Source organism: Coregonus lavaretus (assembly GCF_964263955.1).
Source record: "Coregonus lavaretus genome assembly, chromosome: 2".
NCBI lineage: Eukaryota > Metazoa > Chordata > Actinopteri > Salmoniformes > Salmonidae > Coregonus > Coregonus lavaretus.
The window spans coordinates 48,829,049-48,850,578 of record NC_139989.1 but is presented as its reverse complement, the minus strand read 5'-3'; the positions used below and the strand labels follow the sequence as shown (position 1 = coordinate 48,850,578).

The following is a 21,530-nucleotide window of genomic DNA, read 5'->3' as shown; positions in this document are numbered from 1 at the left end:
GTTGCCGATGAAAGGAAGTTAGACTAGCGAGCAAGCATTTTAGCCAGGTAGCCTAGGACAACAAAAAATTAAAGTGTGTACTGTGTGTACATAGACCGTTACTTTGTGACTTCACTGGACAGAGGTTGCTCTCCGGTTTTGTGATGAAACAAAGGTGTGGTTGAATTTATTCTGCCAGTGTCTTATTGTCTCAGCCTTAGGCCTATATATCACGGTGACAAGGCATATGAACTAACAGGTTATAGAGCAAACAAAGCAATTATCACAACACATAGGTTGTTATATGGCTTCTTTTTTTTTTTACTAGACTTGCCCAGTGATTTTACCCACGCACCGCTACTGGAAACAACTTAATGAATATGTTGCAAATAGTAATTTATTTATTACAGTTAGCTCAATCACAAACATGAACGATAGCCTTAATAACAGAAGCAGTAGCCAAGTGAACAAGAGTCAGGTAATGAATATTATGTAAAGTATACTGTTAAAGGCATTGGTCTACAGGGCTTGCAGTGAAACAGCTATTTCTAAAGAATACTTTTATGGAATTTACCATTATTATTTACCGGTAAGTATCGATATTATGCATATAAGTAACACAAAGAGCCTCATATATTGTAAGTGCACTCATATATTGTAAGTGCACTGTGCACAATTAGTGAAGCCACATAAAACTTATGAATATCAGAAAACAAATGGTTGTAATGAGATAAAGGCAGAAGTAAGCCTGGTCAATGCGTCTGGCCACTCTCTCCCAGAACCCAGGCTTTTTCTTGCCACATCTCACATTAACAGAGAACCATTCCTGCCGTACATTCTGCACCTCCTCTAGGATCAGCTGCAGCATGTGGGAGTTGTTCAGCCAGTCTCCATCAAGGTCCTTCTTGTTAAGGGTGTCCACCTTCTCCAGGCTGCTCTCAGCATCTCTCTCAGGCTCTAAGAAGAAAATTGGAAGGTTTTCTAGCAGTTGCTGGAGTCGAGTCAATGGTGTTGGGGGTGTTATATTCTACCTCTTATGGCCCCAGTAATGTCCGGGATCATAATCAATCTCGTATGAGAATGACAAAAGAACTAGAGATTTCACCTCTTTGGCAGTCAGTCTCTTCCTGAGTCTCTTCACAGGTCTTAGCAGAGGTCTGGATGTTCTGATCAACCCTGCTGTCCATATCAATCAGGAAGCTCACCAGCATGGTCTCCAGGAGACTGAGGCCCGTAAGGGCAAAGATTACGATGCAGTAAAGAGCTGGAGAAAGGGAGATGTCAATGATATAAATTGAAAACACTTTGAAGATTATGGGGAAATACTCAGAATAAAGATACAGTGAGGGAAAAATATATTTGATCCCCTGCTGATTTTGTAGGTTTGCCCACTGACAAAGAAATGATCAGGCTATAATTTTAATGGTAGGTTTATTTGAACAGTGAGAGAAAGAATAATAACAAAAAAATCCAGAAAAGCGCATGTCAAAAATGTTATAAATTGATTTGCATTTTAATGAGGGAAATAGGTATATGACCCCCTCTCAATCAGAAAGATTTCTGGCTCCCAGGTGTCTTTTATACAGGTAACGAGCTGAGATTAGGAGCACACTCTTAAAGGGAGTGCTCCTAATCTCAGCTTGTTACCTGTATAAAAGACACCTGTCCATATAAGCAATCAATCAATCAGATTCCAAACTCTCCACCATGGCCAAGACCAAAGAGCTCTCCAAGGATGTCAGGGACAAGATTGTAGACCTACACAAGGCTGGAATGGGCTACAATACCATCGCCAAGCAGCTTGGTGAGAAGGTGACAACAGTTGGTGCGATTATTCGCAAATGGAAGAAACACAAAATAACTGTGAATTTCCCTCGGCCTGCGGCTCCATGCAAGATCTCACCTCGTGGAGTTGCAATGATCATGAGAACAGTGAGGAATCAGCCCAGAACTACACGGAGGATATTGTCAATGATCTCAAGGCAGCTGGGACCATAGTCACCAAGAAAACAATTGGTAACACACTACGTCGTGAAGGACTGAAAAGCAAGGTCCCCCTGCTCAAGAAAGCACATATACAGGGCCGTCTGAAGTTTGCCAATGAACCTCTGAATGATTCAGAGGAGAACTAGGTGAAAGTGTTGTGGTCAGATGAGACCAAAATCGAGCTCTTTGGCATCAACTCAACTCGCCGTGTTTGGAGGAGGAGGAATGCTGCCTATGACCCCAAGAACACCATCCCCAGTGTCAAACATGGAGGTGGAAACATTATGCTTTGGGGGTGTTTTTCTGCTAAGGGGACAGGACAACTTCACTGCATCAAAGGGATGATGGACGGGGCCATGTACCGTCAAATCTTGGGTGAGAACCTCCTTCCCTCAGCCAGGGCATTGAAAATGGGTCGTGGATGGGTATTCCAGCATGACAATGACCCAAAACACACGGCCAAGGCAACAAAGGAGTGGCTCAAGAAGAAGCACATTAAGGTCCTGGAGTGGCCTAGCCAGTCTCCAGACCTTAATCCCATAGAAAATCTGTGGAGGGAGCTGAAGGTTCGAGTTGCCAAATGTCAGCCTCGAAACCTTAATGACTTGGAGAAGATCTGCAAAGAGGAGTGGAACAAAATCCCTCCTGAGATGTGTGCAAACCTGGTGGCCAACTACAAGAAACGTCTGACCTCTGTGATTGCCAACAAGGGTTTTGCCACCAAGTACTAAGTCATGTTTTGCAGAGGGGTCAAGTGCTTATTTCCCTCGTTAAAATGCAAATCAATTTATAACATTTTTGACATGCATTTTTCTGGATTTTGTTGTTGTTATTCTTTTTCTCACTGTTCAAATAAACCTACCATTAAAATTATAGACTGATCATATCTTTGTGAGTGGGCAAACGTACAAAATCAGCAGGGGATCAAATACTTTTTTCCCTCACTGTAGTTGAAATGACATAAGGCTGAATACAATGTGTGTGTGTGGGGGGGGGGGGTCTTGTATTTACCATGCTGTAAACCTATAATGTGGTAACCTCTCACCTATCACTGGCAGGCTGTTTGCTGTGGAGGGCAGGATGTCATTGAGAATCAACAATAGGACAGAGATAGACAAGAGTATGGTCACTTTGAAGCCTAGCTTTTCGCCTTTGGCCTCACTGATGAAAAAGGAGGCCAAATCCAACACAAGAAAAAAGGCAATTGGTACCACAAGGTTGATTATATATAATAGTGGCCTCCTTCGTAAGGTGATCTGTATGGAAGGGGAAAAGGATCATATGAATTAGAATGCACGATAGACAAAAAATACTTCTTAAAAATACTTATTATAATTAAGAAAGGGACAGGTGTGATCCCTTCAGTTTGTATTAGTCTCTTGTAAATTATGAAATAGGCCTAACATAACAACAGTCATTCCATTTTTAGATCATGCTCTCATTGCCTCCATTAATACCTTGTATGTTAGCTGGTGCCATTTTTCTTCACCACCATAATTTAGCTCTTCCTCAGTCATAGCAATGCCCAGGAAATCCCATTCATCCAGTGTAGTCATGCTCTCCCTAGTCATTAGGTTCACTGCAGTGGTGCCGGCGAATGATCGCAATTTGATTTCTGATGCTGAAGAGAATGGATGTTGTTGACATTACATGTTTGTATAGTACTATATTTGTACAGTACCATGTTTGTATAGTACCATGTTTGTATAGTACCATGTTTGTATAGTACCATGTTTGTATAGTACTATATTTGTATAGTACCATGTTTGTATAGTACTATATTTGTATAGTACCATGTTTGTATAGTACTATATTTGTATAGTACTATATTTGTATAGTACCATGTTTGTATAGTACCATGTTTGTATAGTACTATATTTGTATAGTACCATGTTTGTATAGTACTATATTTGCATAGTACCATGTTTGTATAGTACTATATTTGTATAGTACCATGTTTGTATAGTACTATATTTGTATAGTACTATATTTGTATAGTACCATGTTTGTATAGTACTATATTTGTATAGTACTATATTTGTATAGTACCATGTTTGTATAGTACCATGTTTGTATAGTACTATATTTGTATAGTACCATGTTTGTATAGTACTATATTTGCATAGTACCATGTTTGTATAGTACTATATTTGTATAGTACCAGTTTGTATAGTACTATATTTGTATAGTACTATATTTGTATAGTACTACCGCAACACTCTGAAAAGAGGGTGATGAAAAGGAGTTGATGAAAGAGGCTAAGTTACAAAGACGTGCGTGTGTTGGGGGGGGGGGTACCTCTGTGTATCATGGACTTAAAGGTGACGCTGCAGCTCTGAGTGTCAAGGGGGAACCTATAAAGATCCATCTTGCAGGAAGTGGTCAGCCGGCGCTGGTCGATCACTTGAGCTAACCAATTATGATGCACCTGGACATATGGGCTCAATATGGTGCTACCTGTATCAGAGATGCTGAAGGTGCAGACAAAGATGTATCAGTATTTGGCCACTGTAAGACTTTACTTTCTTTACCAAGGAAGACAATGATATTTGTTACTTCTGAATAACATCAGAGCTTGTTACTATGAAGGACCAAAAATTCAAAGATTTAGAAGGTTACAACATTATATAAAATATATAATGGTGCAATTGGTAAAGGAAGTTCAGAAGTATAGTTCAGTGGGACAGTGCGAAGGCAAAAAAGGTTGTGCATCCAATCCCAGACTGAGATCAGGTTTCAAAGGACACCAAACAGACCAGTTTTAATTGGTGGAAACAGACTTTTCATAAAAGCAGCTTTGTATTTTGCCCCTGAAACAGTGCACTAAACACACAGAGACATAGGGTTCTCATATTCAGCTCCAATGCCCATTGTTTGTTCCCTACAAAGGCTAGCTGAAAGATGATCACTTTTTATCAGTATGTCATTATGGTTTCTATGGTTAACAATCAACTACAAATAATCCAATCAACGTTTATTTGTCGCTTACACAGATTAGCGGACGTGACACATCTACTCCCACTCCCCCGCTCCGGGGCTCGACGTCGCCGGTTTACTAACCACCGGTCCTGGCAACCCATCATTTGGCACACCTGGCAACCATCATTAGGCACACCTGGACTTCATCACTACCCTGATTACTTCCCCTATATCTAGCACTCTGTAGCTTTTCTCACCAGGCAGTATTGGTTCTGTTTTCATGTCAGATGCTGCCAGCAATGCAGTAAATAGCTAACAGGACAAAACTAATACAAAGAATAAACAAGAAATAAAGAAACATCAGATTGAGCATTATTGAAAACGGCAATGTCAGAGTCCGTAATATAAATACCTGGTGTGTATAGACGTATGAACATGAAAAAGGTATGTACAGCAGTATTTATATGGATGAGCTATGTCGACAACAGTACTTACATATAACGAGTTGAACTTTAATTTCTCAGATCAAATTATATTTCAACAAAATAATGTTGCAGGAATGTTAATCTTATGTTTCTAATCACAGAAACAATTTTAGACCAATACATCATTAAAGTGACCAGTGTTCAATGACTGTGTACTTAGGGAAGCAGTCTCTAAGGTGAAGGGTAGAGTACCCTGTCGTAGTCGGCTAGTAACAGTGACAAAGGTGCAGGGCTGGGTACCGGGCGGAGGCCGGCTAGTGAAAACTGTTCAGCAGTCTGATGACCTGGAGATAGAAGCTGTTTTTTAGTCTCTCGGTCCCAGCTTTGATGCACCTGTACTGTCTCCACCTGCTAGATGGTAGCAGGGTGAACAGGTCGTGGCTCGGGTGGCTGAGGTCCTTGATTATCTTCTTGACCTTCCTGTAACACCAGGTGTTATAGATGTCCTGGAGGGCAGGCAGTGTGCCCCCAGTGAAGCGTTGGGCTGACCGCACCACCCTCTGGAGAGCCCTGCGGTTGTGGGTGGTGCAGTTGCCTTACCAGGCTGTGATACAGCCCAACAGACCAACAGAATGCTCTTGATGGTGCATCTGTAGAAGTTTGAGAGTCTTAGGGGACAAACTGAATTTCTTCAGCCTCCTGAGGTTGAAGGGGCGCTGTTGCGCCTTCACCACGGTGTCGGTGTGTAGGGACCATTTCAGGTCCTCAGTGATGTGCACGCTGAAGAACTTTAAGCTTTTGATCTTCTCCACTGCTGCCCCGTCCATGTGGATGGGGGCGTGCTCTCTCTCTCTGCTGTCTCCTGTAGTCCACAATCAGCTCCTTCATTTTGTTGAGGGAGAGGTTATTATCTTTGCACCACTCCACCAGGGCTCTCACCTCCTCCCTGTCTCATCGTTGTTGGACGACATCAATGAAAGGTACAGCAACGACAGGTGTTTTATTGGCATGCTACGTTATGTAGTATTGACTGTGTGTCACGATCGTCGTATACAGAGGACCAAGGCGCAGCGTTATTTGCGAACATGCTTTTATTATTGATACACGAACAAAATAACAAAAACGATACGTGACGTCCAAAGGTGCAAACCACAAACCTACAACAGGAACAAGATCCCACAAACACTGTGGAAAAACAGACTGTTTAAATATGGTTCCCAATCAGAGACAACCAGCAACAGCTGACACTCGTTGCCTCTGATTGAGAACCCCTCTGGCCAACATAGAAACACAATACAAGAACTATACCCTAGAAACACAAAACTAGAACAACATAAAGAACACTCACACCCTGGCTCAACATACAAGCGTCCCCAGAGCCAGGGCGTGACAGTACCCCCCCCCCCCCCAAAGGCGCGGACTCTGACCGCGCCAACAGAACACCACAGGGGAGGGACCGGGTGGGCACTCTGCCTTGGCGGCGGATCCGGATCTGGGCATGATCCCCACTCCCTCTCTAACCCCCCACAGTACCCCTGGTCCGGTCTGGCCCTGCTGACCGGAGCTGGACTGCACACTGGTGGAGCGGATTGCTCTAGCTCCGGCGTGAAGCAGCTGACCCGTGCCGAACCAGGCACCGGTGGAACAGGCACGGGCTGTGCCGGACTGACGACGCACACCACTGGCTTGGTGTGGGGAGCAGGAACGGACCGAGCCGGGCTGACGAAGCGCACCACTGCCTTGGTGCGGGGAGCAGGAGCGGGCCGAGCTGGGCTGACGAAACGCACCACTGACTTGGTGCAGGGAGCAGGAACTGGCGGGGCCGGCGACGCGCACCACTGGCTTGGTGCGGGGAGGAGGAACTGGCCGGGCCAGGCTGACGACGCACACCACTGGCTTGGTGTGGGGAGCAGGAACGGACCGAGCCGGGCTGACGAAGCGCACCACTGACTTGGTGCGGGGAGCAGGAACAGGCCGGGCCGGGCTGGCGACGCGCACCATTGGCTTGGTGCAGGGAGCAGGAACAGGCCAGACCGGGCTGGCGACGCGCACCATTGGCTTGGTGCGGGGAGCAGGAACAGGCCGGACTGGGCTGGCGATGCGCACCACAGGCTCGATGCGAGGGACAGGAACAAGCCGGACCGTACTGGGGACACACACCACTGGCCCTACGCGGGGATCAGGAACGGGCCGGACCGGACTGGTAACACACCCCAGTACCGCTCGCCGTGCCTCTACACTTTCCTTCCCCTTTAATACCAGTGGCCCCCGTAACCTGGCGGCCTCCTCTGCCAACCCGCTGGACCGCTCTATCGCGGCCTCCTGCTGCCCCGTCGTCCACGGCGTGAGCCCCCCCCTAAACATTTTCTGGGCGGCTCTCCTCTTGGACCAGGCCTCCATGTCTCTAGCCAGACACTCACTCCACTGCTTCAAAGTCCAACCTCTCTGCTCTTCACTTGGCTTGGCCCAGTCGAGACTCTTACTCCACTGCTCCAAAGTCCAACCTCTCTGCTCTTCACTTGGCTTGACCCAGTCGAGGTTGCAACGGAGATCCGCTAGAGATTCCCCTGGCGATGGCTCCTGGACACGCTGCTTGGTCCAGTTTTGGTGGGATCTTCTGTCACGATCGTCGTATACAGAGGACCAAGGCGCAGCGTTATTTGCGAACATGCTTTTATTATTGATACACGAACAAAATAACAAAAACGATACGTGACGTCCAAAGGTACAAACCTACAACAGGAACAAGATCCCACAAACACTGTGGAAAAACAGACTGTTTAAATATGGTTCCCAATCAGAGACAACCAGCAACAGCTGACACTCGTTGCCTCTGATTGAGAACCCCTCTGGCCAACATAGAAACACAATACAAGAACTATACCCTAGAAACACAAAACTAGAACAACATAAAGAACACTCACACCCTGGCTCAACATACAAGCGTCCCCAGAGCCAGGGCGTGACAGTACCCCCCCCCCCCCCAAAGGCGCGGACTCCGACCGCGCCAACAGAACACCACAGGGGAGGGACCGGGTGGGCACTCTGCCTTGGCGGCGGATCCGGATCTGGGCATGATCCCCACTCCCTCTCTAACCCCCCACAGTACCCCTGGTCCGGTCTGGCCCTGCTGACCGGAGCTGGACTGCACACTGGTGGAGCGGATTGCTCTAGCTCCGGCGTGAAGCAGCTGACCCGTGCCGAACCAGGCACCGGTGGAACAGGCACGGGCTGTGCCGGACTGACGACGCACACCACTGGCTTGGTGTGGGGAGCAGGAACGGACCGAGCCGGGCTGACGAAGCGCACCACTGCCTTGGTGCGGGGAGCAGGAGCGGGCCGAGCTGGGCTGACGAAACGCACCACTGACTTGGTGCAGGGAGCAGGAACTGGCCGGGCCGGCGACGCGCACCACTGGCTTGGTGCGGGGAGGAGGAACTGGCCGGGCCAGGCTGACGACGCACACCACTGGCTTGGTGTGGGGAGCAGGAACGGACCGAGCCGGGCTGACGAAGCGCACCACTGACTTGGTGCGGGGAGCAGGAACAGGCCGGGCCGGGCTGGCGACGCGCACCATTGGCTTGGTGCAGGGAGCAGGAACAGGCCAGACCGGGCTGGCGACGCGCACCATTGGCTTGGTGCGGGGAGCAGGAACAGGCCGGACCGGGCTGGCGATGCGCACCACAGGCTCGATGCGAGGGACAGGAACAAGCCGGACCGTACTGGGGACACACACCACTGGCCCTACGCGGGGATCAGGAACGGGCCGGACCGGACTGGTAACACACCCCAGTACCGCTCGCCGTGCCTCTACACTTTCCTTCCCCTTTAATACCAGTGGCCCCCGTAACCTGGCGGCCTCCTCTGCCAACCCGCTGGACCGCTCTATCGCGGCCTCCTGCTGCCCCGTCGTCCACGGCGTGAGCCCCCCCCTAAACATTTTCTGGGCGGCTCTCCTCTTGGACCAGGCCTCCATGTCTCTAGCCAGACACTCACTCCACTGCTTCAAAGTCCAACCTCTCTGCTCTTCACTTGGCTTGGCCCAGTCGAGACTCTTACTCCACTGCTCCAAAGTCCAACCTCTCTGCTCTTCACTTGGCTTGACCCAGTCGAGGTTGCAACGGAGATCCGCTAGAGATTCCCCTGGCGATGGCTCCTGGACACGCTGCTTGGTCCAGTTTTGGTGGGATCTTCTGTCACGATCGTCGTATACAGAGGACCAAGGCGCAGCGTTATTTGCGAACATGCTTTTATTATTGATACACGAACAAAATAACAAAAACGATACGTGACGTCCAAAGGTACAAACCTACAACAGGAACAAGATCCCACAAACACTGTGGAAAAACAGACTGTTTAAATATGGTTCCCAATCAGAGACAACCAGCAACAGCTGACACTCGTTGCCTCTGATTGAGAACCACTCTGGCCAACATAGAAACACAATACAAGAACTATACCCTAGAAACACAAAACTAGAACAACATAAAGAACACTCACACCCTGGCTCAACATACAAGCGTCCCCAGAGCCAGGGCGTGACACTGTGTGGTATGAGCACTTCGTTTAGTGTTATTTGACCCCTTGTCAAACATACAAACGTAAAGTGTGGAAACACTTTGATAAATGGTATTTCATTGTGATGGACTGTACATAAAGGCTAACGATGAAGTAGAGAAGGATAACTTGTTATTATTATCTCATGTTATAGTATAATTACAAAGCTATTCATGTGTTACATTTTAATGAAACAGAAAGGGAAAATATCACTCCATAGTGAAAATGGGTTGACTGCTAAAATATTGCTGAGACGTATGAATGGTACTCACTCTTCTTGGATACTTATATCTGGTATCCAGACCCTTTCTCTTGGAACAGTCATTTTTTTAATTCCACAAAATTCCTTTGGATCCCAAGCTATGAAGTAATTCACCCAGGCCTGTACATAATACAGGGGTTAAGAAAGTAAAGGTACATGAAAATCAATTATGATTACAACAGACCGTAAGGGAAATACATAGGAGTGAAAAAACATCAACAGCATCTGTACTTACTGTTGAGATTAAGACATAGCTGGTGAAAGTTGAGGACTTCTCGTTCTGCAGACAATCAGAAATGAATAAATTCAATTGATGTACAGGTAACTGCCAAAATAAAGGAAACACCAACAAAGGGTCTTAACAGGGCTTTGGGTCACCACGAGCCAGAACAGCTTAAATGCACCTTGGAATTGATTGTACGAGTGTCTGGAACTCTATTGGAGGGATGCGACATCATTTGGTGTCTTGTTGATGGTGGTGTAAAATGCTGCCTCAGGCACCACTCCAGAATCTCACATAAGTGTTCAATTGGGTTGATCTGGTGACAGACGGCTTGGCATGGCATATGGTTTACATAATTTTCATGCATCTCAAAACATTCAGTGACCACTTGTGCCCAGTGGATGGGGGCATTGCCATGGTAGCCAAAATAATGGCCTGCCCAGTAGTTTTATACATGACACTAAGCATGATGGGATGTTAATTGCTTAATTAACTCAGGAACCACACCTGTTTTCAATATACTTTGTATCCCTCATTTACTCAAGCGTTTCCATTGTTTTGGCAGTTACCTGTATGTGGCGGTAGTAGTACATACACTCTTAGAAAAAAGGGTTATTCGGCTGTCCCCATAGGAGAACCCTTTTGGGTTCCAGGTAGAACCCTCTGTGGAAATGGTTTGACCTGGAACCAAAAAGGGTTCTTCAAAGGGTTCTCCTGTGGGGACAGCCGAATAACCCTTTTAGGTTCTAGATAGCACTTTCTTTCTAAGTGTGTGTACACCATGCATATTTACTAACAGAAATCCACTTGCACACTTCATAACAAACTGCTGACATAGTTGAAATAACCACATTAAGCTATAAACACTACAGTACCCTATACTGCATGCCTTTTTTGTTTTCATCCCCCCAGAAAATGATGTCTTGTTTTGTGAGGTTTGGGGCTTACAAATGATAATCCAATCATAATCTTTTGTACCCCCAGGGCAACATTGCAGTACTAAAGGTAGTAAAATACAATGCTTTTTTGCTATATATTTGTATGCAATATTTGTTCAAAGCAAGTATTAACTTAACATGGTTCCAGTAATGCCTGGCGAAAACCAAACTCTGCATTCCACAGTAAGAACATCATACCAAAGGTCAAGCATGGTGGTGGTGGTGTGATGGTTTGGGGATGCTTTGCTGCCTCAGGACCTGGACGACTTGCCTTAATAGAAGGAACCATGAATTCTGCTCTGTATCAGATAATTCTACAGGAGAGTGTCAGACCATCTGTCTGTGAGCTGAAGCTGAAGCGCAGCTGGGTAATGCAGCAAGACAATGATCCAAAACACACAATCAAGTCTACAAGCAACAAATTTGAAGTTTTGGAATGGCCTAGTCAAAGTCGAGACCTAATCCCAATTGAGATGTTGTGGTAGGACTTGAAACGAGCAGTTCATGCTTGAAAACCCACACGTCACTGAGTTAAAGCAGTTCTGCATGGAAGAGTGGGCCAAAATTCCTCCACAGCAACGTGAGAGACTGATCAACAACTATAGGAAGCATTTGGTTGGAGTCATTGCAGCTAAAGGTGGCACAACCAGTTATTGAGTGTAAGGGGGCAATTACTTTTTCACACAGGGGAATTGGGTGTTGCATAACTTTGTTTATGAAATAAATATGTAATTGTTGTGTTATTTGTCCACTTATGTTCCCTTTATCTAATATTAGGTTTTGGTTGAAGATCTGATAACATTCAGTATCACAAATATGCAAAAGTAGAGAAAATTAGAAAGGGGGCAAATACTTTTTCATAGCATTGTATCTACTCTGAATTGTTAATTGGATCCGTTGTCATTTCTTGATTTATTTTGTACTTTTGATTATTTGTGTATTTGCATTGTATTTGAGACATTCTACTGCACTGTTGGAGCTACAAACATACTGTAAAACACCTGCACATCTGTGTACGCGACCAATAAACTTTGATTTGATTTTGATTGCTATCATATGATGTGTGTAGCTGATATGTTAAACGCCTATCCGGGTGTTGTGAGACCTGGCACGTGTCTGTAATGTAGTCAGCCTGAAACACGGTCATTGTGATGTGTTGTAATTGTATTTATCATATGCAGGGGGGCAGAGCTCACCCAACAAAATGTTGCCCAAGGGTTAAGACTTATAAAAGGCTTACCAAATCCATAATACCAAACAGAATCATGTCCACCATAACTTGTGTAGAATTGGTCCAGTGCACCACAGGCCGCAGACCTGTTGTAATCTCATTTTTCTGTGACAGACCCAGGTGATCCTGAAGACGCCGGTATGAACAGTCCTCCATAGTGGAGACACCACCTGCTAAGGAGAACAGACCCTACACCTTAGATTACAGAAGACATGGATCACAACTGATAAACAGTGGCACAGTGGATGGGTTATTCATACATGTGGTAGAATATGGGACTCATACACAAGTTCAATTTTCAATAAAGTGCCAAAAAATGTATTATTCTCTTAGAAGCCAACGACAAACAAGGAGAAAGAGAGGAGCTGAGAGAAATCAAAAATGAGAACTCACCCATCAGAGCGAGTGAACACAGAAGCCACAGAGTGCTCATTGCTGTATGTTTAGGCTCACAGGTCCAGCAGAATGGTGTCCAAGTGGGAGAGGGCTGTGTTTTATATGCGAATGAGAATATGATGTGAGTGTGGCCCAATCAAAAGGCTAGTTGACTTTTCTCAGGGCCATTGTCAAAGGTACAGTGTTCAAGCCAAAACCTTCTGTCATAAAGAGCACATGTTCAACTTCATAACATGTTTTCCCATCTCAAGAGGTTAAATAAATAAATTACTATAGTAAGTGCCTATTAAGTGCCAAATAAAGTAACAGTGTTTAATATGTCTTCTTATATTCAGCCATAAATCCCATTGTGGGAGTAGCAATTAAATGCAAGCTTCACAAAAATGAAATTGTAAAAAATCGTCTAGCCTGTTTTTTTTATTTTTTTATTATTATTTTTTCACCTTTATTTAACCAGGTAAACCAGTTGAGAACAAGTTCTCATTTACAACTGCGACCTGGCCAAGATAAAGCAAAGCAGTGCGATAAAAACAACAACACAGAGTTACATATGGGGTAAAACAAAACAAAGTCAAAAATACAACAGAAATACATATAATATACAGTGTGTGCAAATTTAGCAAGTTATGGAGGTAAGGCAATAAAATAGGCTATAGTGCAAAATAATTACAATTAGTATTAACACTGGAATGATAGATGTGCAAGAGATGATGTGCAAATAGAGATACTGGGGTACAAATGAGCAAAATAAATAACAATATAGGGATGAGGTAGTTGGGCGGGCTAATTTCAGATGGGCTGTGTACAGGTGCAGTGATCGGTAAGGTGCTCTGACAACTGATGCTTAAAGTTAGTGAGGGAGATAAGTGTCTCCAGCTTCAGAGATTTTTGCAATTTGTTCCAGTCATTGGCAGCAGAGAACTGGAAGGAATTGCGGCCAAAGGAGGTGTTGGCTTTGGGGATGACCAGTGAGATATACCCGCTGGAGCGCAGACTACGGGTGGGTGTTGCTATGGTGACCAATGAGCTAAGATAAGGCAGTGATTTATAGATGGCCTGGAGCCAGTGGGTTTGGCGACGAATATCTAGTGAGGACCAGCCAACAAGAGCGTACAGGTCACAGTGGTGGGTATTATATGGGGCTTTGGAGACAAAACGGATGGCACTGTGATAGACTACATCCAATTTGCTGAGTAGAGTGTTGGAGGCTATTTTGTAAATGACATCGCCGAAGTCAAGGATCGGTAGGATAGTCAGTTTTACGAGGGCATGTTTGGCAGCATGAGTGAAGGAGGCTTTGTTGCGAAATAGGAAACCGATTCTAGATTTAACTTTGGATTGGAGATTCTTAATGTGAGTCTGGAAGGAGAGTATGGGTAACAGGGTTGACGTGTTATGCTCGACCCGCTCATTTTCTCACCACAAAACACCAGAATATTGCAACAACAACAAAAATTGTAGAACCAGCTCACCTGCTTTTACTCTATGATTTGACTATTAGATGTTCAATGTTTCTTTAGAAAAATATTTTAAAAGGAATAGTTTCACCATATTAAAATGAGAGTTCAGTTCACATAACAGGGTTGACCTTAAAATGAGGGACATATTTAAATAAATAAATCACTAATCAAATGAAATAATCATCTTCAGAAATGACTTTATCAAAGCAACAAAATAACTAGGACTTTACAATGATGGTGAAACTTGGGAGACATTTTGGGATTAAGTGGGTTAAAATCTTTCTAGAAGTGGCACAGGGTTGATGCTGAATTTTGGCACTTTAGCAAGCCTTTATTCATATTAATTGAATTCTCCATGTGGTCTATAATAAAGGGCACTTCATTTAATATAACATGCTTATAAAATGCAATATTGGTGAACAATTTCTACTTAAAATATGAAAAGGATGCAAAAGGCACTCTTCATGGAATGACCCTTCTATTATGGATCAAATCTGCAGTTTGATGCACCTCCTAACCTATTGACTTAGAGACAATGTGATCCTGAAGGGTGGAGATCCAGTTTATTATTGTACTGCACGTCACAGATGGACAGGGTTTGCTGGTAAGCTAGAGCTGAGAGGAGCAGGTTGTGGTCAGTAACCTCAACTCAATGTTTTACCACCACTGAGTTTGTGGACTGATATAAAGAGAGAAGAGTATGTGCTTTACATTTTCAGATTACACCACCCAAAGGAAATGGAAAGAAAACATTATTACAGAGGCTTACTAGACCCATAGATTGCAGACAGAATGTCATAAAAGTAGAATAAAGGTTATTTTCTTTATGTAATGGGCAGAAGTGTATGGTAGGCAACACTTGGGTTTTGGGGGATTGGTTTTGTAAGGAAGGACAGTAAACCAATGAGAACGATGCCACAATAACTCAACCACAAAGTCATAAAGTGAAGATAAACTCTACAGATACAGACCCTCATTTACAAGCAATTTGAAACAAAAACAAGAGAACAGGAGTCAGGTAACTTAAATGTGAGGTTACAACAACAAAAGGCCAGTCAGTAAAGCTGACTCGATACATCTCAAATATGGGCAGATAGCAGACAAAAACAAAGGGCTGAGCTATACGAATAATCTACACATACCGTATCTATACTAAGTGCATACCTAGTGAAGCCACTCCTGACACAGTATATGAATACCAGGAAACCAAATGGCGGTGATGAGATAAAGGCAGAAGAAAACCGGGTCAATTCGGTTCAAAATCTTCAGAGGCTTTACAAAACTATGCTTGGTATGAGACATGGTGACTATGTAGGTTACCTTCAATCAGATGCAGACGATCATATTTACATTTACATTTTAGTCCTTTAGCAGACGCTCTTATCCAGAGCGACTTACAGGAGCAATTAGGGTTAAGTGCCTTGCTCAAGGGCACATCGACAGATTTTTCACCTAGTCGGCTTGGGGATTAGAACCAGCGACTTTTCGGTTACTGGCACAACGCTCTTAACCACTAAGCTACCATATGCCACTAAAAGAAGTCTGCAACACAGGAGGAAGGCATACTACAGCATCAAGCAGTGTGAGGACTGCAGTTCATCAATTCACTCAGACAATTCAGTTTTGTTCATTTCTTTGGCATTAGTTCCAGTTGCAGAGTTTCAGATCCACCCCAGTCAGTCTTGGCAGGGTACAGTTGTTAAACCAGGGCTGTGTGACTGTTTGCTGTGGTCAGACCCTCAGAAGGACACGTCTGTGGGTATCTGGAAGTCCTTGAAGGAGTAGAAGGAGATGTCCCCGTGGTCCACCACTGCATAGGTGACCGGGATGTCCCCACTCTGGAAAGCCAGCAATTTCATTGTCCACAAGTCAGGCACTGGACCATCGAAACTGGTAGAAGACAGCAGACATTATTCGTTGTGCAGTAGCATTTGATAATAATACATTTAGGATTACTTTCGATGGCAGTTGTGTTATCTCTTTTGAAAATTGTATTATATCTTTTTTTTAATGTTTTTTTTTTTACTGATTATAAAGTATGCAAACACACCCCCGCCAGTTTTGGGATGTTTACCTGCACACACACATGCGAGAATAGGGTTTTCCGGGAGTGCTCTTCTTGAATTCAGCGACCGTGTCGGGTTGGTAAATGTTGAAACAGATCCTCCACTCCTCTGAACCTTTCAAACTGAGAGGACAAGGCCCAATGTCAAAACACAAGGCAGGCACCACTACGTCATATTGTACATGTCATCCTAAGACAATATTAATCATATTCAACAAACCCACAGTATAGGGTTTCCCTCATCTTATTTATTTTTTCACTCCATATACAAACAACAATTTACAGACCCACACAAACAATGACTACATCTCATCTGCCCAGACCCGCATGCTCACACCCCCATCCCTAGTGCCTGTATTATTGTTTGCCACTTGGCCTGAAATTATATCAATTTGTTTTTCCGGTCACCCTTGCTATTTTAATATTTCAAGAATAAATCATTAGATTTTTACATTGTGTTAATGATGGCAGATTGATTGATTTCCCCATTTTTAGTATATGTTTAAAACCGGGATGGAACACTCAGAAAAGCCTAGAAAATAATTCCTTCTAAATTAAATGATGGTTTCTAGATAAGATCCTAAAGAGAGGAATACCTGGATGCTCCCTCCAGCAGCCGTGTGGATTTGATCACATTGATTTTATCCAGCAGCTCACCTGCGTCCAAGAAGGAAGAAACGTAAAAACCATTTAGACCTTTAACCATTCATGATACTGCTTATGAACAATGTAATTAAACTTCGGTAAACCACATGGGATAATGAGTTAATGTAACGATGAATCACAGAGAGTAAACAGATATGGGAATTTATATGAACTTGAGCAATGAGCTCCAGATTAGTCTTACCAGTTGAAGAGACCTGTGCAGGGTCATGTAGGGGTGTGACCGGCCCCTCCCACAGGTGTGCCGGCCTATCTCTGCGGCTCTGTTGAATCCTTCTCTCCTGCAGCTCCCGGTACTCTGCCCAGTTCCTGCAACGTCGTACCTCTCTGTCCTGGTTGACGTCCCGCCGGTACCGGTCCCTGTCCCGCTCCCTCTCCCGCCGGGACATCCTCACCTCCCGCAGGTTGAGCCTCTGCAGCCAGGGGGCCACATCGCAAGCCCCCACTGACCCCACAGCCCCGGGCAGCAGGCAGGGGTCTGGGGAGGTCAGGCTGCTGGAGAGCCAGCGTCTGGAGCCCAGGTCTGGGAAGGGGATGGAGCTGAAGTCCCAGCGTGGGGAGCCAGAGCTCTGGAGCTGACCTGGCAGCTCAGGGTCTGGGGAGCCTTCCTTTGACCACCAGCTCCTGCCCTGGCCACCCTCGGTTGAGGTGGTGGGGTCAACGTGTGATGCTGTCTGGATTTCATCAATGTCTGGGGCTGTAAGAGGGTCAGGATTCTTGTCCTCTTCCTCTCTGTTGCAGTCTAACTCCTCCTCCATTCTCTTAGAAGTGGGGCCCTCCTGTGTTCCTGTGTGCCTGGAGCGCAGTAGAAGAGTCAGAAAGGCATGGTTTCACATTGGACAGTAATCACATTGAGGTGTGTGGGTTGACTGAGTGATTAAACCATGTCTAAATATAAATTGGGTGTGTCTGTGTCTGCTCACTCACCTGGAGGTGGGGCTGTGGCTGTGTTTCCTCTTCGAAAGTCTTCCTGATCTGTCTCGGGACTGGGGCAGGTTCAACTGCCTCTCATACTGCGATGGCACAGAACTACAGGGAACAACACCAATCCTCAGATCATAAATACAGTCGCTTGCATGCAACTAAGGAAAAGGTTCCAGTTAAAGGGAAGGCCTTAGAATCTAGACTAGTCCATGCCCGTGCGGGAGACAATTACCTGGGATCAAATCTGTTCACCACATAGCCAAGTCGCTTCAAATGGCCAAAAACCTTTAGAGGAAATAAAATCATCACGTTAGGTCAAATCATACGTTTATGATTTAGGATCTTTACGCTCTGTGATACATTGTTTATACCTGCTTAAATGTTATTATATTGTATTTTCTCATACCTGGTAATGCTGTATACTCATTGTCTTTGAGTATAGAAATCTCTCATAGCCCTCTTGGATGGACAGTGGCAGGTCTTGGTAGAACACTTGCAGGTTCCCCTATTCATTATGAGGATCACAAGGGATCACAATTATAAGATAAATACATGATTGTCTGAATTACATAAACTGTGTTAGTCTTATTTGGATCCACATATCAAACTAATGGAAATATCTTTATTAGGTTAACAACATTCCGGCTAGGGATAATTATAACCTGAATGGTGTGAGCTGGTAACAACTCCCTGATTAACATGTTTATTGGCAACGCAGAGCCCATGCACTTACACACTCCATTAGATAGAGAGCCTCTTCTGGATGTAGACATTGCTTACCATGGGCAGAAAACCCCATTGTCTGCCAAAACTTCCCCTACAGCAGAACAGAGAAGTAATGTAATGTCAGTTTTCATGTGAAATCTTCAGACATTAGCCTATACTAAATGTTAATGAGAGGTGAGCTCTAGGTGAGTTCGAATAGACATCAGCAGAGGCAGAGAGTTTGTCATGGCAAAATCCCTCTCTCTCTCTGATGGACCATTACTCACCGCTGGTGACTGCAGCTCCACTATCCTGTCACTGGGAATCCACACAGCCTTCACCAGGTTCCCCCTTGGCACAAAAACAAAGGAGTGAGTCAAGCCACCAGCTGTAAAGCACAGTAATACCAATGAATTTACATGTATATTAAGCTGCAAATACATATGGACTATGTCTAATCATCTACCAACAATATATAAAGTTGATGGCACATACAGTATCTAATTCTACTAGTTGCGGTCACTCTAGTCTAGTCGTCCTTGGTTCCTCCATCCATCCATTACTCACAGCCTCTCCACTCGATCCTCAGATACTAGATTCCAGTGCTCGTCCAAACTCTGCTGAAGCCTATCCCTTTGGCGATCCGACCCAGTGGGAATGAAATCCTTCTGCCCGCGCACCGGGATCTTGTGGCTGCGCGTGCGGGCTTCGAACAGCTCAGATGGGCTGTGATTGAATCAGAAGCACAATAAGTTGCAGGGACTGACTGTCTACAATTGGTGTCAGCACTGGCTACATGTCTTACTCACTATATATGGTAAGAAATCACCCCCAGAAAATGCCGCTCTTCCATTTAGTTAATTCGGTTAGACATCCATTAAAATATTCGACCGCTGACCACATATTCAGGTTCCATAGCTAGCGTTGTCCGTAGCAGTTAACGTCTACGAGGGTTAACTAGCTAGCTGCTAACACGTGCATATGTAAACAGTTCGAATTTCACAACAAAACTGTACGAAATTAGCTAGCTTATTTAACAAAAACTATTATGTAAAAACGATTCACGCAGTGACTATTAAAAAACACGGCGTTCAAACTGTACACTTACCTTAGTAATTCATTGCCGAATTCGACTTCAGCTGATGTTTTGTTTTGGTCAGCCATGTTTGATAGGTAGACTGCAGTCAAATCATCCTGGGTCCGAGGGTTTCAACTAGATAAGACAGCCACAAAGTCCAAATTGTCTGTATCGTTAAAAAAAATTCCAACAAACATTTGTTTTTTTGGTCTTCATTTAAAGTTAGGGTTAGGTTTCAAATCTGATTTGAAGAATCTAAATTGTAGAAATAGACGGGGGTTTAGCTATAATTATGACTTTGTGGCGGTGTTAACTAGTGACGACTGGGTCTTAGTGCACCTCTCCATACATTTTTGAGAGACGTTCTCATAAAGTTCATAAGAGGGCAGCAAAGCACAACATTTTACATTTTTATTTCAGGAATCCCACAAACACTGATGCTAATGAATAAGGCTTTTTATCTGCTGTGATGAGGCCACAAGGAAAACAGTCTCCCAGACCTGCAGCTTAGTTGTTAAACAAAGCATGAGTATAAAAAAATGGATATCACCTGGCTAAGAATGTGTTGCAATTCTCTAAATAGACAAGTGTTAAACACAATCTTATTGCTCCATAGTACCACTGGAATGTCATTAATATGTGATAACCTTATTTTTTATTAATATTGATAAATGCCTTCTTTGCATTTTTATCATATCATATTTTTATTTTCTCACTTTCAATGTAAATAGTTAACCAATGTTGTGAATGAAAGGGCTCTTGGAAGGGTGCATGACACTACCAGTCAAAACTTTGGACACACCTACTCATTCAAGGGTTTTTCTTTATTTTTACTATTTTTTACATTGTAGAATAATAGTGAAGACATCAAAACTATGAAATAACACATATGGAATCATATAGTAACCAAAAAAGTGTTAAACAAATCAAAATATATTTTAAATTTGAGATTCTTCAAATAGCCACCCTTTGCCTTGATGACAGCTTTGCACACTCTTGGCATTCTCTTAACCAGCTTCATGAGGTAGTCACCTGGAATGCATTTCAATTAACAGGTGTGCCTTCTTAAAAGTTAATTTGTGGAATTTGAGCCAATCTGTTGTGTTGTGACAAGGTAGGAGTGGTATACAGAAGATATCCCTATTTGGTAAAAGACCAAGTCCATATTATGGCAAGAACAGCTCAAATAAGCAAAGAGAAACAACAGTCCATCATTACTTTAAGACATGAAGGTCAGTCAATACGGAACAGTTCAATAACTTTGAACGTTTCTTCAAGTGCAGTCATAAAAACCATCAAGTGCAATGATGAAACTGGCTCTCATGAGGACCGCCACAGAAATGGAAGATCCAGAGTTACCTCTGCTGCAGAGGATAAGTTCATTAGAGTTACCAGCCTCAGAAATTGCAGCCCAAATAAATGCTTCACAGAGTTCAAGTAACAGACACATCTCAACATCAACTGTTCAGAGGAGACTGTGTGAATCAGGCCTTCATGGTCGACTTGCTGCAAAGAAACCACTACTAAAGGACACCAATAAGAAGTAGAGACTTGCTTGGGCCAAGAAACACGAGCAATGGACATTAGACTGGTGGAAATCTGTCCTTTGGTCTGGAGTCCAAATTGGAGATTTTTGGATCCAACCGCCGTGGCATTGTGAGACGTGGTATGGGTGAACGGATGATCTCCGCATGTGTATTTCCCACCGTAAAGCATGGA

The 21,530-nt window shown here is 44.2% G+C and overlaps 1 protein-coding gene and 1 pseudogene across 2 annotated transcripts; both read right to left on the bottom strand.

The window, feature by feature from the left end:
- Positions 1–655: 655 nt before the first annotated feature.
- Positions 656–6,136, bottom strand: LOC311139365 (neuronal acetylcholine receptor subunit beta-3-like; annotated as a pseudogene). The gene is made up of 4 exons: positions 6,041–6,136; positions 3,011–3,221; positions 1,085–1,243; positions 656–970 (listed from the first exon to the last, which is right to left on the bottom strand). The product of its transcript is annotated as a neuronal acetylcholine receptor subunit beta-3-like (transcript).
- An 8,786-nt stretch (positions 6,137–14,922) lies between these two features.
- Positions 14,923–19,913, bottom strand: LOC311104095 (tRNA-splicing endonuclease subunit Sen54-like). Its single transcript, XM_084145763.1, has 11 exons — positions 19,842–19,913; positions 19,301–19,459; positions 19,021–19,084; positions 18,762–18,845; positions 18,435–18,533; positions 18,261–18,313; positions 18,032–18,133; positions 17,289–17,899; positions 17,038–17,098; positions 16,451–16,564; positions 14,923–16,266 (listed from the first exon to the last, which is right to left on the bottom strand). The coding sequence occupies exons 1-11, from the start codon at positions 19,895–19,897 to the stop codon at positions 16,116–16,118; spliced, it is 1,554 nt and encodes a 517-aa protein (XP_084001889.1). The 5' UTR covers positions 19,898–19,913; the 3' UTR covers positions 14,923–16,115.
- Between the last annotated feature and the right edge of the window lie 1,617 nt (positions 19,914–21,530).

Bases quoted from the DNA above. Each gene is read 5' to 3' on its own strand.
- LOC311104095 (XM_084145763.1), bottom strand. From the start codon at position 19,897: ATGGCTGACCAAAACAAAACATCAGCTGAAGTCGAATTCGGCAATGAA. The intron at 19,085-19,300 runs GTGAGTAATGGA...TTTTGTGCCAAG, and splicing joins GAGGATCGAGTGGAGAGGCT to GGGGAACCTGGTGAAGGCTG. The intron at 18,534-18,761 runs GTAAGTGCATGG...CATAATGAATAG, and splicing joins CTCTCTATCTAATGGAGTGT to GGGAACCTGCAAGTGTTCTA.